At 35.3% G+C, this 19947-nt stretch overlaps 1 protein-coding gene across 5 annotated transcripts in view; it reads left to right on the forward strand.

Annotated features, from left to right (window-relative positions):
- SIPA1L2 (signal induced proliferation associated 1 like 2) overlaps nt 1–19947 on the forward strand; it is a 139425-nt gene that overhangs the window by 117130 nt on the left and 2348 nt on the right. For 2 of the 5 annotated variants that reach the window (XM_048047245.2, XM_048047246.2), the window contains exons 18-22: nt 1009–1228; nt 8442–8573; nt 15531–15584; nt 16534–16657; nt 19364–19445. In XM_048047245.2, coding sequence (XP_047903202.1) covers nt 1009–1228; nt 8442–8573; nt 15531–15584; nt 16534–16657; nt 19364–19445 — 612 coding nt within the window. The remainder of the gene's footprint in view (nt 1–1008; nt 1229–8441; nt 8574–15530; nt 15585–16533; nt 16658–19363; nt 19446–19947) is intronic. The other 3 variants (XM_048047247.2, XM_048047248.2, XM_048047249.2) reach the window with 2 other exon arrangements.

The raw sequence follows: 19947 nt of genomic DNA on the forward strand, positions 1-19947 counted from the left end.
GATGCTCTTTTGAACTAAGTGTATGAAGTATATTTAACTATTTTGCAAAGGCAAAGTTTCTTGTGGCATGATTGAACATTTGTCTATTCTTTTTAGAAATATTCACAAAGTAAGTTTTGTCAAAAATAATAACGTAAATATTTTTAACTGTTAAAAATGATTAAAAATGTGATTCACTGTTTCAGAAAGCTGCTACTCTTAAGCATACATTCTGCCTAGAGAGTGAGCTACTCATAATTAATTAGAGGCAAAATAGGACAGGATATTAAATTGTTATATGCAAGACAATCCAGTTAAAATAATTAAGGCAATAACTGAAGTTTGTAGATGTGAAAAATAACTGGATTTGCAGTACTGAAGAATGACTTATGAAGTGGAATGGCCCAGTTTTACACTACAATAACATCTTGTTTTACTGTAGATGTTCAGGTTGTGGTTTAAATAGCTTTTTGAAATACATATAAAAATTTTCACTAAACTCTATTATTGTATTTTCTGAAGCTATTTTATGATATTAGGAGAGATGCAGTGTCTCAAATTACTTTTGTCTCCCAATAAATTATATTGCACCATATATCAGTTCAGAATGCTTAGTATTAAAGCATAGTCATTTCAAATTAAAATCAAACAGTTGTATGTATAGTCTTGAATAAACGTTACCAGAGTTGGTAACCTTATATATGTATTTCTGGAAAAATTTGCTGTCATGAGGCTTTGGAGGTTTCATTTAACATTTCAGAATTAATAAAGCTGCACAATATCTGATTAATTCATGGTGATATGTTCCAAAATATCAAGAGAAAGTACGAAAACCCAATTCAGTAACTCTTTTGAGGCCTCAGAAGAGCTGATGTGATGGAAGAAATCTCTGATCCTTCCGTATTAGCTCAAGAATTCCAGAATGTCTGCCCAAAAAAACACTCCAAAGAACGGATAATGGGATATGGTGCTGTAAATTATTTTAACCAGTAATACTAGTTCTTATATTCTTCATATTTTGATGTTTAGTTTTCATGTTATGGAAACCTTTCTCCACGGAGGACGCTTTATCGTACCCTATCTGATGAGAGTATATGTAGCAATCGAAGAGGATCTTCATATGCTAGCTCTCGAAGTTCAATGCTAGACCAGGCTCTGCCAAATGATATCTTATTCAGCACTACTCCACCATACCACAGTACATTGCCTCCCAGAATGAGCCTGACTCCTGGAATGGGAAATCTGAGAAGTAAGTGATTGCTGTTATTGTTGAGTTTAGAATATTTGCAATAAAGTCAAACAAGTCACCAAATATTAAGTTAGATTTTACTTATGAGGGAAAATTTTGAAATGTCACATCAGTCTTCTAATAAAAGCATATTTGGTCAGCAGTACATACTTACGCTTGTCTTGGTGATCAATTCAGATTTATGTTTGAAGACAGGATTCACGTGCCAAGATATTTTCATGAGACCAGTGACAGACAACAAACAGTTGTCTGAAGATTTCTGGTTATAATTTTATTTTCCAGTGGTGACCTAATTAAGCCAATCTCTGGCCTGTGTGTGTGCACATTCAAATTACTGAATATATTCATGAATATTTCATTATAGTTAAATAGGAGAGCTTAGACGATCCTTTTGGTAACATCTTAAAAGGAAATGTGTGATAGTTGTCAGTTGTCATCTCCAATCTCAAAACTGGATCTGCTGATACTTTTTTAATATTAGGAAAACCTTTGCAAATGACACTGCCTTCTCAATAATCAAAAAAAAAAGACTAGTTTGGGGTGCTAAGTTAAAATTATTTAATGAAGGTGTATCTTCATTTGTGATGTTCTTCAGAAGCAAGATCTTTATCATATTTTCCAATATGGAGTGATGGATTATAATGGTTGTAGTACTTTTATGGAGAGCTTGGTAATTTTCATGATTTTCATATAAAAAAAAATAAATTACTGAAAAGGAAATTGTGAAATTCTTGTGCTTATGTACCAGAGCCAAAATCTATGTACGCAGATACATACATGTAGGCTACATATCCATATTTATATACTTAATAAGGGTAAATTGTGTTTTTTTTAAATGCTAAATCTCTTCTCAGTTATTTTACTTTGACCCATAATCTAGAATCTAGGAAAAAAGAAACACTTTTAATTAGCAACTTTAATATTGTATCACAGCTGACTGCAGTTTACAAAAATAGTAGAACAACTGTGGACTTTGAAGTCCATAGTTAAGAAACTGTGGGTGGATTTCTTGAAAACATTAAGGACGCTTACAGACCCATATCCAGAGAGAATACAGACAGATGACTTAAGTAATAGACCTCTCTGTCATTCATCATGTCTTTCAGGCACTAGCAGTCAGTTGCTAACTTTCAGAAATAAGTTTTCTATGAAAAAAACCTCATTCCTACTTATAGTGGCTTCGGGTCTGATATTGAAGTTCATGTACTGCGCACTGGTTCATTTTAAAGTGGTATCATAAACAAGTGCTAAATTCCTGCTTCAGCTGGGATTGCATGCTTGATGTACCTTTTGCCAAAATTTAAAATTTTCTTCTGTCAAGGTGAATGAAACTCTTTAGCATAAGTTCAATTTGAAAAGATTTTACTGAAGATCCATTTTCTTTCATTTGAGACTAATTCGGTAGATTTTGTAGTCTGTTAAGGATCTATATACACATGGCTTCCTGATGGCCTTTTTTCTTCTTATGCCATGTTAGGCCTGTGTTTTTAGAGCTGTTTGATATAAAGGTTAATCTGCAAAGCAATCAAACCTTCAGCATGCTTTTGTTCAGAAGGTTGACACAAGGCAATTAATGGTTTACACTTGAGCTGTATACTGCTCCTCCAGCAGTGAAATTTTAGTGCTTGTGTATTAGCTCTGTCTTACACATCTTATTTTCCATTCTTGCTGCTTAGAAGCAGAAAGATATTTATACGCATTGCAGGAAAAAAAAGTGAAACTAGTATCCTGTCAGTCAAAATGAAGCTGATTGTTGTTAGCCAAGGTAGTTCGCGCTATTTTCATACAGAGTTTCTATTTTCTTCTTCTGGTTTTGTACTATAAAAGTGCCTTTCAATGCCAGTGATAGAGGATCTTTTATAACGGCTGTCTCAAGGAAGATATAATTGGTCATTTGTAATCGCCACCTGAAGACAAACAAATCATGACTTGCTCACTATTATTTTCAAAGTAATGTTTAGTCATTATCTTTATATAAGAAACTAATTCTGGCTCTTGTTAGGAAGGACTTTGTAGTGACCACACAGCAGGTCCTTAATTCTATTGCAGTGGTGATGTGAGAGGTTTCTTTCCATTTATACTTTTAGTTTGAGGTTGTAGTTTCACATATCGGAATTCCTAGCTGTGATGCTACTATTTTTTGTAAAATACATACATTTGTAATCTTAAAACATTTTAATTTTACCAATATTTAGTATTTACAGAAATCAGTAGAAATAGTGTGGTTTTGGCCAGAATTCATTTTTAGATATTCTTGCATAGTATTACACAGCATGTATTACATGAAATATTGTGGCAGCACCAAGTTTCTTGAGACTCTCTAGCAAGGAAGAGTGTGATCAATAGGTAAGCAAAGCAACATCAAAAACAAAGCATAATAGGCAGCCTGAAGAGTTTCAGATTATTGAAATCAGAAATCAGAATTAGCAGACAAAATGACCATGCAAATATGGAAACAGGAACTTAAACTGTGTGATGTTCACTGTGGGAAGGAGATGAGAAAATGAAGCTATGGATTTTTTTTATTTTATGACTGAAGGAAGTGAACTGAAAAAAGTTGCTTTCAGTAAAGCCTGAAATGCAAGCTCTGACAATTGAGTACTTTGGATTGCACACAGTACACAACTGTAGGAAGATCTTTTCATTTCATATATAAATGTGTATATATATATATATATATTTAACTTAAACAAGAAAGCAGAGCTTGTGTAGCTGAGAACCTTAGGGACACTGAAGATTCCCTGAGATGGTGCTGTTTATGTTGAGTGATTCTAGCATACTATACACAGTTGCAGGTACAAATCTATCCCCATCTTGCTAATTCATGGCAGCTGAATTAGCAGGGAAAGAATGAAAACCACTCATACAGAACTAGTGTACAAAGATGTCAGAGAAACCCAGGAAGACATATGGAGGCAGTCTGACTGAGCTTGTGAGCACCGTGTTCTTCTCCAATTAGGAAATAATGAAAGAATAGGGGAAGAAAAAAGCCTGAAGCAATACACTGGCATGACATTGCTGTGCTGTGAGGAAAGGAGCAAGGTGCAGGATACTTTCAATGATGAGGGTCCTTCCATTCCAACACTCCTGTCGTGGGAGCTGTCCCACCATGTCTCTTTAATGGCAATGAGGTCATATCCCTGCAGGTGTGTGTACATCTGTAATTCCTCTTGTTTATTCCCCATGCTTACATGCATTAGCGTAGAGATGTTTAAGCTGGGCCGTTGATGAAGGTGGGATGGAATTCCTTTGTACTGCTCTTCAGGTGCTCTCCTGCTGACCCATGACCCTTCTCCAGGTTCTGGACATCTATCACTGACATTAGCATCAAACTGAGAGGAGGGGTATGGGTTGAGGTTCCCCTCTCCTGGCAACTCTAGTTTAAAGCCCTCTTCATGAGCCTGGCAAGCCTATGACCGATGTTCTTCCCCTTCTCTGATAGGTGGACCCTATTAGCCCCTAGCAGACTAGGTTTCTCAAAGTGAGTCCTGTGGTCTAAGTAGCCAAACCCCTGGCAGGTACTGCAACTATCTGTTGATTTGCCGGATTTGATTGGCCCTGTCAATCCCCTTGCCTTTGACTGCCAGGGCTCATGAAAAAACGACCTGTGGTCTCGAGTTCTTTACTGCTGCTCCTGGGGCTCTGTAATCCCTGAGCAACAGTATCAAAACAGAAGAGCATCACTGTGTATTGGTGATACACAACTCGAACAATTTGGAAATCAGTTTTTCATTAAGCAAGTAATGAATGTTGATTAAGTAATTCATACAACCAAAGGAGTATATATGTTATCTTCTACAGGCTCTCATACAATGAATAGTCCACTATACCAAAACATAGTATTTTTAACAAAAGGGAAAGGAAAACTAATTATTGGGGGCATATGTCCACTATTCTAACAGTAGCATAAACATAGTTCCATGAGAGAGTCTGTTAGCAGGCTGACGTCTTTGTAGGGAGACATCGCACAATTGCAGGTAATACTGAAAAAGGAAAAGGTTTGGCAGGAAGCTGCTGTTGTTTAGAAGGAGCATATAGTTGCTGATTGCAGGAAGGAGGAATAGGAAGCAGACACTGGGATTTACGTCCAAATATGACTTTATATGTTCCTTCAGTTGCAGCATCTTTAGAGTATAATGTGCTTATTAAATGACATGACTAGTTTATGAGGACAGTGAGGAGTACATAGCAGATACTTTTCCATGGTCTATGATCTCCACGTATTTATCGCAGTTCCAAATGAAGCAGGGTAATTGTTGTCTTTCTGTATTACTAGTTATGCTTTGAGTACAGAGGAATGTGGGACTGATGACAGTCAATTTAAGATCTCTATTGGAAACTGAGTTTACTATATAATTTTGGTGAAAATAAAGACTTTTAAAGATGCTTTATACTTTTATGTAGCAATGATAAAAATAAAGAAAATTCCTAAGTACAGGAAGAAAGTGGCATAAATGAAAGGACCAGAAAATCATAAGATCAATGATTTTGTGCCAAAAGGGAGTACAGGAAATAAAATAGTCTTTAAAACTGAAAGATAACACTTCTGTTGTTTCATCAGGGGAAATAAAGGGATAAGTCTGTATTATTTCAAAACCAAACTTGGGGGCAATGAAGATAGTGACCTATGAGATTAGGCATGCGTTCCTGGATATGGAGAGAAATGCATGTTAAGCGTAACTAGTCACTTTTGCACAAGTCCAAAAGGAAAACAACAGGTAGTCTGCAGGTTTGCTGATGTGGCAGTCATACAAAGAAAAAGTGGAGGCAACAGCAAGGTAAAGAGGATCAGGGAGAAAATTCAAATACAGTACTATAGAAATATTTAACCTCAGCGAGAGTGTTCCTGAAATATAAACAATTCTCTGAAATTCAAAAGCACAAAGAGGCCTACATTATTTGAGCTTTTTCTGCTTTTCACTCTTTCCCTCTTTTCTTCCCCCCCAATTGCCCAAGAAACCATAACTCATATCTTGGAAATTAATTATTCTGTGGTGGCACACTGATGCCTGTTCAGTTATTCCACTTATAATTTCAGCCATCAGCATGAGTGCCTGAGTTTTCAGAGCTATCAGTATTCAGATCTCCTACTCCAGCAGGCTTTCTGCAGTTGAGTTGCTCTGTCAGGGCTTATGCAGGACTGAATAGGATCTACCCTAAGGTGAATCGAGGTTCTCACAAAGACTATGCATAATGAAGGCTGACTGCTGGTGAATATATCACTCCTACTCTTTAATTTGGAAAGCCAGCAGAATGTATTGGGAACAGGCATCTTCCTGACAGGTTTCACAGTCAGCTTCTGTAGGCTGATCACACAAAAGCAAGGGCTGTCCCTTAGGGCCTGCCTGCTGGTCTGGAACCAAAAGCTGGCTTGCTAGCTTTCAAATACCGCATTCTGCCTATTTTCCACAACAGGGATATATAAAACGCTTGTACTACCATAAGTAGGGTTCTTATAATTCCCAGGTCATACACAAAAGTTCAGAGACTGTTCTGCTGTTGAGTTTCCAAAGTACTTTCACCCCAAGGTAACCTTAGATAAGTTTTGATGTGTGTTTATAAGAAACTGAAAATATTTGTACAGATGTATGAGTAGTGCATTTATCCATTGCATTTTCCATTTCATATAACATCCACTTTGGCATACTAAGAATGGGTATTGGGTACCTTTCTGCGGAGGTTTGTCGAATCATTTCCAATTGTAATATAACAATGCTTTCATGTAAGTTGTAGAACAAGATAAATTCCACTGTAAATAGGATTTCTACCTCGCACACATTGCTATTTATTTGCAGGACTCCTAATTTTTTTGATAGAGGATTGCAAATCTTCACTGCTATGTTCCTGATTTAAAAACAAACCACTCTCCACACACACTTCTTTTGCAAAGAATATGATAAACTCTAATCATTGCTCTGTGCAATAGAACATTCTGTATAGGTTACTGCTTTGGGATTTTTAGGTCAAAAATCTTTCATTCAGATAGACTTTGGTGTTTTTTATCATTGGTATCAGGACAATGACAAAATGCCACTATGCCACTTTCTTACACTATAATGTATCTTCCACTTGAGTGTTTGTGTGCATGCATTTTTCCCTTCATTGATTTTTGTGTGTGGTATTGTACTGGCAAAAACATTGCTAGTAATTATTATAGTCTTAATCAGTAGTAAAGAAATGGAAAGAAGAAACAAGTCCTGTACTTCCAAAATATTCAAGAAAAATACTGTTTTGACCTTTTTATTTAATACAAGTAGACACATCATAAAAGCAAAAATTCTTTGGTTTTGACTACAGTATTTAATAAAAGGACAATATGTGCATCACTAGCTTTATGGTTAAGATGAACTTTAGTTTAAAATAATCTATTTGGGTTTTATGCAATTTTAAGAACATCCGTATGCTTATTCAGCAATACTTATTTTAATGTTTACATTGATCAAAGTGAAGATTGCTGTTGAAAGATATGGAAATGTTAAACTACTTAAGATTTTGAAAATTATCATCTCTGCTATGATGTATGCTAATGGTATCTTTCTAAAAAGACTGCATAACTGAAAGCTATGTTTGAACTAACTTTATAGATTGTGCATTAATTGAAATGTATACACTACCTACAGTATACAACATGTTACAACACGCTCTGAAGCTTAGAGATCAGCATGCAAGCCTTGCATTCTAAGATACACAAAATATTAAGTTAATAGGGTAGTATTTTCAATGTGAAAGTGAGTTTTGGATATAGGCTAGAACTTACAAATTCATTTAAAGAAAAGCAGATAATATTTTTGAAATTGCTTCTGGAGTTGTAATATTTAAGTTTCACAATACAACTCTGCATATAAATATCTCATGTTGGTTCACAGCCTTCTTTAAAATATAACTGCATCTAGCAACTTTTCTGCTCAGTGTTCAGGTTTAGTATGGTATTCTTTAAGACTGGATGCTGCCTAATCACACAGCATTCACATCAAAATGCTAAGAACTCATCATGTGCAAGGTGTCACAAAAACCTGTAGAAACCCTCCCCATCTTATTCTGCTTGCATTTAACAGTAGTTTCACCCATACGGAATATTGAACAGGAAACGATAAAAAGAAGTGAACATGAGCACTTATTGCTTATACATGCTTTTTACAGCTCGTTATAATAGCTTCAAAATTAACTGTACATCATTGTTATAGGAAGACTAATTATTGTGTTTATTGTTTAGATGAATTCTGGTTCTCAGATGGGTCCTTATCTGATAAAGCCAAATTCAATGATCCTGGCCTGATGCCCCTGCCAGACACTGCCACAGGGCTAGACTGGTCTCACCTGGTAGATGCTGCACGAGCGTTTGAAGGTAACAGGAAAAACTGAATAAAGATCACTGTTCACTACGCAAATTTTCTTTTTTATTATTTTTTTTAAGAAAGAAACATATATATTGTACAGCCACACTTTGAATTACAAAAATCCAGTGTTTGCCTCCAAAGCCCTTTTGTTCTTTTGGATGTATTACTTCTCAGTGCTGTAGATTGTCACTGAAAAAATTGGGGATATTTGGATATTCTCAGTATCTATCTTAGATACAATTCAGTGACTTAGGGACCAAAGTGCTCTCTGTAGTCAATTGAAAAAATCAGATGCTTTGAATGTGAGATTCAAAGCACATAAGTTAGATGCTTATAAAGAGACTGTGAGTAACAGCTTATCTGGGTTTATTGTGTCGTCTCCATAAACTTTGTATGTGTAGTACAAATGATGTTGCTGTGCTCAGTTTTCATAATAAGCCCTTGTAAAACAGCAAAAATGTATGCTGTACCTTCCAGTAGCAGAATTTGAGGTGCAGGATATAAACCAGGTTTGCACTATTAAATTATAAGACCAGTTTAACTAAGAAAAAACCTCATTCACCTCTCTAGCAGCTAGACCTACATGTAATGTATAAACACAGATAAGTGGTTGCATTGTTTGAAACTATCTATCTATGAAGTTGTGTGTTTGTGTTCTTTCATTTCTGAGGAGTGTTTTGGTTAGGTCGTGGGTCTGTCCTAAAGTCTGCAACATTTGTTATCTGCTATTACTCTCACTAGTGAATATATGAGAAGTCAGAGGTATCTGAATAAGGATGAAATTATTGCAATCATCACATATAATATAAGGTACAGGTCTCAACTTTATGAGGAGAACGGGTTATTAAGTTAGTGATGAGGTGTTCTGTTTTTTCATCTAAAAAGTAACCATGGTAATAATATTTCTGGTACTGATTCCTTCCCTGAGTCTGAAGTGATTAAATTTCAATTTGATCAAAAACTCTTGACAAGTATTTACTATACTAATGTAAATGTCATTATTAAAACTTTAAAAAACAAAACAAACAACAAAAAACAGACCAACAGTGATGATTATCAATCAAAAGTACTGTATTTTTTCTTAATGTGATTAATTTTATCTGTATTCATTACTGTTCAGTACTACTCACGTATGTCTGTTGTAGCTGGCAGGAAGCTGTACTGTAAGGCTGAAAGTCTAACAACTGGTACCATGCATTTGTACGTTTGATTGCTCAGAAAACATCCTGGCACTTGTTATTGATATCTTAACAACTGAAAATAGATTTGGATAAGTAAATGACAAATTTTATAACTTTGTACATGAAGAATTTTTTTAAATGCTAACAGAAGATGAGTTCAGCTATCTAAAAGGTCATTCTGTACCAGTTATGCTCCTCTATTTTTAGATTTATTTGAAAGCTTTAATAGATTTTCATTGCTTTTACCATTTAATATTCTGATGAAAATATTGTCATTTAGGTAAGAGTTATGTGAGTGTTCATTTAAGAGAGAAAAGTAAAACAACATAGCTATCCACAGTGCTTTGTTACAGGGAGGTGGGGATATTGTTGGGTTTTAGTTGCAAACATCTTTTTTTATATACATATTTTATATATACAATTATATGTAGATAAAGCTGAAGAAATGATGGTATGAGTTGCAAGATGGAAACTTTTTATTCCTTTTTTCTTTAAATTCTTAGAAGAATCTGAGCAGTAAATAATAGTTTTGTATGAAGGAACATAATTCTTTTCTGTTTAGAACTCTGCAGTAGAGATGCCCGCATGTATGTTGGATGATTTGTAAAATGTTTTGACTAGATTCATAGTACTGCAACTTGAAACTTTTGACTAGGAGTGGAATTTTTAAGCCCTTGCTCAACTTTCTCTATCTGATGTCTTGTAATTTGAAAGTCATTTAAAAAAGAATAACTGATAGGGATATCATAAAAAATTCACTGGGAGGGAGTGGGTTGGATATGAATTGGCAGATCCTTTTTCCTTATGTATTTTAATGGTGATAAATGAGGAGTTGCCTCAACTTAGTATTTAAAAATAGCTTGGAACTACTGTTCTGCATTCTGTCAACGTGGAAAATAGAGAGTAGATGATTCTAAAAATCATAAACTGATTAATATAAAACTATTTTGATAAATGGGATCACATTTTATATAGGACGGTCTCAAAAAAAATACAATAAAAAGGATCAAAAATGGGTAGCATTTGTTTTTAATGTTAAAACTAATCTCTAGTTTGGCTTTATCAAGCTGATATTTAAGTCATATTCTTTTCTAGAACCTAGGCTTCGTTTTAGTTTTTTCTTTCTACAAGGTCTTTTCTTAATATTATTTCATTAGTATTACCAAACTGATTCCAAGGTCAGAGTTTTTTCCCTTTGATTTCTGTATATATATATAATATATATATATATTGATAACTTCGACATTTTGATCAGTTCAAAATCCACATGGGTCTTGCAGTCCTTCGTTTGTCTGTCTTAAAATGCTGTTGTATTCTGGTTAATATTATATATAGCCTTTTGAGCTGTTTGTTGGAGTTAGTTGAATGAAGAATAAAATACAGTAGTAACATTTTTGCTACCATCATCTGTGTTCAGAATTTATTCATGGATGTAATGAGAACAGGGTTCTCACTTTAGCCTAACTCTCTTCCCCCCACGCCTGAACAGTTGAGGAGTTTGTTCATTAATTAATATTATAATTAATATTAGCCTTTATCCTACCGACACCTTGATCTTATGTAGAACAGCTGTTTCTAAACTGGTCTGCAAGGGTGGAGTAAGTGTTTGAGGGACAGAATATGAGGCAGTCATAACTGATTTAATTGAAAGTGTGATGATAATGCTTTTTTTACTTTGTGAGGATTTCATTTTTAATGCTTTGCTTGGCAAGAACTTCTGTGGGAAGCAGAATACTTACTTCAAACTCTTCTTGAAAATCCACTGTTATGTGGACGGGTCTCTGAAGTGCAATGAAGAGTTGTGCAGGGGTTAACTCCCCAAGCTCCAGAAGCTGCATCTGTAAGAGGTTTTGCTTGAGCTGTTTCTGCTGAGGGTCAATATCTATAAGCTAGAGTTCAGTGCAATGTTGTTTTAAGTATTTGCACTGCCTTCCATTGCAGGACATAGATTTGATCCTGATATTTATCCAGAGATGATTTTCAGAATTCCTGCGGTCAGTTGCAAGGGGTATCCTTCAATTTCTTTCATACATGGATAGGCTACTTCCATTCCTGTATTTTATTTTGGTAGTAGCTGCAGAGAGACAGGGGAGCAGTTGACATGCTGGCAGTTGATTGTGGTAATATCTTTGTATCTATCCCTAAGGCAAACAAAAAAAATAGAACTTCATGTGACTGTGCATCAGAAGAGAAAAAGGAGGGTTTAGGGAGGGCAACTGAAGTGAGAATATGAGTAAGAAACAGAAATAAAGTAACTTTTTGAACTGAGTAAAGATAAAGATACGGGGATTTACAGAATAAATTTGAAAGATGAATAAGAAAAAGGAAAATCTCAGAAAAGAATAAAGAAAAAGGAGAGAATATGTTGTTTGTTTTGTTTTCTAATTCTGTTTTTGTATTATCCTTCGGGTAGATCCACAAGTTAGAAAAGAAGGACAGGTTTTCAATGTGTTGCTGATGGCTAATTTTGGCTAATGATGTTTGCTGATGGCTAATTTTGGATCTTTTAAAGAACTTGTGGAACAAAAAGTGAAGTCTTCCTAGATGTCTACTTCTGTTACTGTTGTTATAGAAAAGGGTTGACCCAAACATAAAAATTATTATGGCGAATAGAACTTTTTACTATTTTTGTTACTTTAAGCTGGTTGTATTCTGCTTTACAAAGAATAGTGTTTTGTAAATCATATTACAGGAATTAACAACCTAAGAAAATCCTTCTGATATCTCTAATTTAGTTCATTGAAATAGGTGGTTTCACTTTATGATTATTTTCCAGGTTATTTTTATGAGCATCTGCTAGCCACGCCAATCAGAGTGTAGTATTTCTTAATGCCAGTTTATCTTTGCAGAAACATCTGTGCTACTATAATTAATATTATTTTAATATTTCCATTTAAAAATCTTTATAGCTTAATGCGAGTAATGCTACACAGAACATAACGAGAAAGAAGTGAAGCATTCAACAAGAGAGAATTATTTTAATAATAATTATATTTTAAATTGTTAGATAAATAAAATACTCATTTAGCATTTGGTAATTTTTAATGCATGCCTGTGTAGCTCTGTTTTGCTTCCATGCATATGTCAATGTATGTGGATAACCTTAGCTTTAATAGTGAAAGGGATGCTTCATGCACTATACTTATTTCAGCCTTTTGTGCTTTGCAGTACATGAAAATGTCTGGAGTTCTTTCCTGGCCTTTGTTAGTGGGCTGAAACTATGAAAAATCTAGACTGAAATTCTGAGTGGCTACAGCTGTACAATTCTATTACCTGAAAGTCAGATGCAGCTGTTGCCTCATCTTGCTAAATCAACAGTTGCTTAAGCTTTTGTACAAACACCAGTACATTTTGTGGAATGATAGAATCACAGAATGGTTTGGGTTAGAAGGGACCTTAAGGATTACCCAGTTCCAACCCCCTGCCACGGGCAGGGACACCTCCCACCAGACGAGGTTGTCCAAAGCCCCATCCAGCCTGGCCTTGAGCACCTCCAGGGATGGGGCATCCACAGCTTCTCTGGGCAGCCTGTGCCAGGGCCTCACCAGCCTCTGAACGAAGACTTTCATGCTAACATCTAAACTAAATCTTCCCTCTTTTAGTTTAAAGACATTACCCCTTGTCCTATCACTATGCTCCCTGATATATTTCCCCATCTTTCCTGTAGACCCCCTTTAGTTACTGGAAGGCTGGTACAAGGTCTCCACCAAAGCCTTCTCTTCTCCAGGCTGAACAGCCTCAACTCTCTCAGCCTCATTTTGAGACTATTTGAGAACCGTTTTCTCAAACAGTTTTCTATGCATGGGTCCTTTGTATGGTTTGGTAAGAATGTCCCAGATAAAATTAGAGCTCTGAGATTTTAGCATGCACATACCACTTGAATAGGAGGTGTCCTCATAATTTGGAAGAAGCAGAACTTATACCTACAGTATCATAGTCGGAAATACCCTTGATTATTCTATCAAAAAATTAACTGTCAGCAAAAAGTAGCTTTGATTTCATTTTTGTGGATAGAGTCAAGCCAATTCTGTTAAGAACATATGAAAACAGAATCAGTTGGGAGATTTTGCTCTTTGAAGCACAAGTTCAATTTTGACCACAGTTGAGCTTTAAAAGCATTTCTGATTTAAATAGTGAACTGCTGAAACTATTGCTAAGCATGAATACTTGTGTGGAGATCAGTGAGATGATATAGTTATTAAAAATAAAAATATCTTTTAAAGTGCTTGAAAAGTATTCAAAGGAAAAATATTTTGCTACTCAAGGATCTTGTTGATGTACGAGTTGTTACAAAAGTTTTTGTCACAAACTTGTTCAGAGAATGATTTTGACGCTAACCAGGCTTTTGAAAATTAAGTAGCTGTTCTTTGAAGAGCAACGCAGGAATTTACATAGTATGCTGTGTGTTTGGAGACTTTCTATTTTTTAATGGCCATGTAGTGACTTGTTCCTCACCTGAGGAATATAATATGGTTTCAAGTTTTATAAAGATAAGAATTTCTGAAAAATCTATGATGTAAATAGAAAAGTTTTAATAATTAATTTCCTATTCTAAGAGTTACTATTTTTAATGACCTACAGTTGAAGTTCTTTATGGAATATACAAGGAAGAAAGAGTCAATCTACACATTAAGCTTCATTGCAAGCACCCATGTTTTTGTATTTTTGTTGTGTAATATAAAAATATTTTAAAATAATGGGTTTTAAACTTGTGCGGTTTCATTAACAGCTGCATGCATCTATTTTTACACCTGCTTTTATCCATCAGGAGAAAGATATTTTCCTGAATAAACTGACAAAACATATTCTCAGCTGACAAAATACGCCAGACAAGTGGCCGTTCTCTTTAATTAGGCTTACTCCGCAGTGGAAGTAAAATTCATGTTTTTATGTTACAGTAGAATTGCCTGTGAGATGCAATGTCACACATCACGTTATTTGTGCCCATAGAAAAAATAGCAACATAACATTTGTTGCTGACTTTCTTTTCTTCTGTCAAAAGGTAATGAAAATGTGAATACCACAGAAGTGAAATTGATTATTTGATATGTACTTCAAACTTATGACCCATACCCTTGTCAGGCTGATAGTTTTCAAAGCCTTGTTTCTAGTGTACATATTGTGTTCAAGTTGGGAACCTAGTTTATCTATACTAATTAAATCTATCCCACTTAATATGTTTCAAATTGATCGTGTTTAAAATTATATTCTTACTTTATTGTCAACACATGAAAAAATTGTGTTCATATTTGCCAAAGCCTAGTCAGAAATAAGGATAAAATCGGAGGAAATGATCTGTGGTCTTTAAAATTGGGTAAACGATGGCATCCAATTTTTCTTCCTTATGTAATAAAATGAACTGTTACTCTTTGCTATTCCTTTAAAAAATGTTCATTAAGAAATGCCTTTGAACAGTTTTCTGCTGGCTTCCTATTTTCATTTGGTACAAGTATTAAAACAAATTTTTCTTCCTAGTTAAAATGGTTTGGCCTGTATTTGCTGTTTAGGTTCTTGGGGTTTGGAGGATTGTCTCTTTGTGTGTCGTGCCAAATTGTCACGCTGTGTGTCACAGTACTGAGTATTATTATTAGAGACACTGGGTGTGCCATCTCATGCTTTATTGTAATGTTGGTGTTGTGTAAAAATGTTTTTGCAAGGCTGGTGGTGAGAGCCAGCATGAGTTGCCCTGGGAGTATTCATCATGTGAACTTTACATAAGGGCCACAGCTACTTTAGTGGAGATGGACTGTCTTGTTTATAGGAACATTCTAAATCTTATTCCAGGTTTTGACTCAGATGAAGAACTTGGGCCGTTCTGTCATCACACGCCGTTTCTAGGTGATGATCTGGGATTGATGACTTTTACCTTTTGTAAACTTTCTTTAATATTTCCTATGTTTGCACGTTTGCATGACAATGCAAGCTTTGGGTCTGTGGGGTGGTAGAGCAAGGGGACAAAGGGCAAGGCAGGCATGTTGTCACCTGAATTTATACAAACCTACAGACATGGATTTTGTTTGACAGAAATAAGTTAAATTGATCTCCACGGAATACGGATGTTTTTATAGAAGACAAATTAAATCCTAATGAATGCATCATTTACTCCCATTCTGTGCAATGATGATCTGCATGGCATAATTCTATTACGTGGTGACTGATGTATTTTGGCAACCACACTGTATATCCATAGGTAATTATTTAGATGCTTGTTAGATTACTTTCTAGTGGAATCCAGTGCAGGTAATAGTGTGCCTTGGTAATATATATAACAGAAACCTCAATTGATTAAAAACTAATATGAATTTGTTGCTTTTTAAGTATGCAGATGGCCAATAGGTTCTGCAAATGCTTGAGACTATAGTAAACAGTACAAAATGGTACAAATTGAACAGTGCAGATTTCTGAGGAATCTGAGGGCTTTAAGTCCATGGAAAATGCAAATCTTTTCATTGAATTATTGTCATTGGTTGTGGCCCTGAGTTCTCAAGCTGTTTTTTGTGGATTTCATCAAGACCAATTTACTATTCGTATCAGCCTTAACTGGTCCAAACAAATATGAGACACAAAAAAATTGCTTTGAGGTTGCCTTTGGATGCAGATGTGGGGAAGCCAACTACTTGGAATATACTTTACATCTGCTGATTGTATTCGAAGCTGTGATGTAGAAACCTACATCCTGTTGTCGAACTGAACCAGGATACTGGCTGTAATACAGCCTTTTATTTTATATATATTTATATATCTAGCTTTAAACATATCCTTATCTTACTTTTTTATTTTTTTACAGATCAGAGAGTAGCATCTTTTTGTACCTTGGATGATATGCAGCAAGCTCAGGGCTTGGAAGGAACACAAGAATTACCTTTGGATGAGAGTCCCACAGATGGAAAAGATTTCCTCGAGGCTACTGGGTATGTCAAAATTAAAGCATGTTTCTTAACACAACAACAACAAAAACCACTGATTTTCTCCTAATGTTGCATGTTACGTGGTGGTGAGAGTTCTTTCTCCCTCTTCCTTCTTGTGATAGAGGTGATACAGGAAAAATATATGTAGGACAGAGGTTCCCATTACTGTTGGAATATAACACACACTCCCCAGAACAACAGAAAGAAAGCGATGCATGTCCTTTTCCCTAACTTTAATGCTGTCAAAGGGAGGGCATGTAGAAGGAAATGGAAAGACATAAGTGGACAAAATGGATAATTTGGGCAGCCAAAAAGTGGAGAAAAGAGAGGAGAGTGTGAACACGTTAATGTAAAGAAAGAAATCAGAAGAGTATAGAAAGCAGAGTACCACTGCTCTGAAAATGTGCAGGTTTTAAAACTAAATGTACTACATTTAAAAAAACCTTCCCATTTTTCTGTCCTCTGTATAAGGAGAATGGGTAGGAGAGATTCTTGTTCAGGTCAGTGTTCTAGAATGCTGAAGTGATTCTAATGTTACATTTGATATTGATATGTTAGGGATGAACACTGCCTTTTCAGAATGTAGTGATATAGTTTATCGTATGATCTTTGGATATAAGAAGTTTAGTTTGGTTGAAACTGTTTGAAATTAGCACATTGTATTTACAAGACCCGAGGAAGAAAATAAGACATTGGATGGAACTATCTTGGTCCAACTACTGGTTTATGGAAGTTAAGAAAGCTTTTTTACTCCTATTCAGCTGACAGATATTGCCTATAGGGAATTGACAAGCTTTTTAACATCAACAATCCACTCAGTGACACTGTCTTGCATAATATGTGCCATAAATAACTAAAATCCTAACAATTTTACAGTCCTAATTTAGATTGTGAAGCTACTGGACAGAGTCCAGTTCGTCTTTGAGTCTCAATCTACCAAAGCAATCTGTGTGTAATGCACACTACTTTGCTTGTGTGAGCAGCAACTTAGTCTTTCCATAAGTATTTTTGCTATTTATATGATCATAACAGGAAACTTTGAAACTTAGAAACTATGTAAATGTGTCTTACTATTTTATTTCAAAAAGCATGATGTCAAATTGTCTGTATGCATGTTTCATTGTTATTCGATGGCAGACTGATCACACTTTCACTTTACTTTTGAAAAGTGTTGTTTCTTGGAACCAACCTCAGACCAGTTCCATCTAGGAAATTTGTAGTATAGCCAGATAAAGCACTGTCATGAGAATAGTGCGGAGTGCAGGTTGATGCAGAGTTTAAGTCAATTAACCTGCACTGATCTATTGCACCTCAAAGCCAAATTTTTCACGGTATTTCTCCTATACAGTAATAGTTTATTTCTTTTTTTCATCTGGATAGAACTGATGACAGGAGCTCAGCTCTGTAGTATATAACATCCTTATCTGCAGCAAACATCTCAGACCTTGGAACTTACCTTTTGCAATTGTTCATGTTCAGGGAAAAAATGCTACTTGCAAATCCATAGTTTTTCATTTACACAGAGAGAAATGAATCAAGAGAATCTGTAACTGAAAACTGTGGGAACTGCCCAAATTCTTCATACCCAGTGGTCTGTGAGAGGATTAGATTATCTTTTTTTTTTTTATCCCTGTCTTTTCTGCTGTGGGAAGTATACTTGTTTTAAAAACAGAGGGATTGAGGAGCAAAGTCTGTCAATTAGCACACCTTAGAAGAAAAACATCTTTGATTAGTTTTGCTCTTCAACTGCAGGAGTGGAAGAACAGGAAATGGAGGAAAAAGAAAGCTTTTAGTCTTCTTGCTTGTTAGGCTATCACATCATAATTTGAAGCAATTTTACACAAATTAACTTACATGGTTAAACGCATTTATTTCAACGACTTCTAAGTCCACATTTTTTACCAGCCAAGTGATCAATAGGGTTTAAAAGACTTTTAAAAAAGATGTTCCACTTCAAGCATGGGCAAATCTGTCTGATTTTTGCACTTGCATGAAACAGCTGATTCAGCTCTTAATATAAAGCTACTCTCTCTTCAGATTCTCTCTTTTAGACAAAGTAATTCACGTTACGGCTAATTTCATCTATAACGTATGTGATACTGTCTCCCACAGTGCTTGTCGTCATACAGGAAACAGAAGCTATTCTCAGTATTTTCCTTCACTCATGCATTTGATTAACCTGTGGCAATATTTCATATGTTTTGACCTTTAAGCAAAATATTTGTCTCTGTAAAGCTGTAGGTTTATCTTTTACTGGAAATGACACAACTGCAGACCAGACAAAAGAATTCTAACAGCTCTTTTGGTTTACAATAATTACTGCTGCAGCTTGCTTCAGATTAGTACAGTCCTTATCTGAAAGCAGCTTGTTAACAAATGTGCTCAGCACAACATTTAGCAGCAAGTTTGACTTGCACTGTGAAGGTATGTGCAAATAATACCTAAAACATTCCTTCTTAAAATTATTTTAATTTCTTCTAGGTTTGCATGTGAGGTTGTGTCATATTTCAGATATTACAGCAATAGGTTTATGTTCTGGTAATAGTTTTCCACTATTGCTGTTTTTATCTTTAATTCCCAAACTATTCCTAAACTAATTTGTTTTCTCTGTTATTCCTGAAAGTCTTATTCTGCAAAAGCTGGGGGAGAAAATGGGGGAGAAAATTGTTTTTAAGTGACCTGGAGTGAAGATAATGGTTTACTTTATAGGGAGCATGCTCCAACTACTCTGACTGGAAAAGTTAACCAGCTGGAAGTGATCCTCCGGCAACTACAAACTGACCTGAGGAAGGTAAGAGATCATTAATGGTATTATTACTTTGTAGTTTTAATAGCTAGATTTCTATGCAGAGTTCATTAAAGGTTTGAAAAAAGTGCATCAGTTCAAATAGATAGCATAATGACAATTAATGAATAGTAGAGCCTCGTGGCTGATCAGAACACTGAAGTGCAGAAATTCCTGTGGGAATGGTTACACAGACAAGTTGCTATAAGGCTGACTTGTTTACAGGTCATTGACTACTCCAAAATAAAATTGTCCTACCTATAGTCATACCCCAGAATAAATAAGGTACTTTATCTCCATTTTATGGTACCTTGGATTTGACAAAGGATAGGGATATGCATGCAGGTTCTGTTTCTAAGCAGTTAACACTCTAGATTTGTCATCCTTGTTGCCTTGTGGTGTCTTGATCGTATGACAGTGAGTTGATTTGTCTCATTTGCTATCTAATTCCTGAACTGGAAACATTACCAGGACTGGTAGAAATGAGACTTGCATTTATTCAGAAAAT

The sequence above is a fragment of the Anser cygnoides genome, chromosome 3 (genome assembly GCF_040182565.1).
Source record: "Anser cygnoides isolate HZ-2024a breed goose chromosome 3, Taihu_goose_T2T_genome, whole genome shotgun sequence".
Lineage (NCBI taxonomy): Eukaryota > Metazoa > Chordata > Aves > Anseriformes > Anatidae > Anser > Anser cygnoides.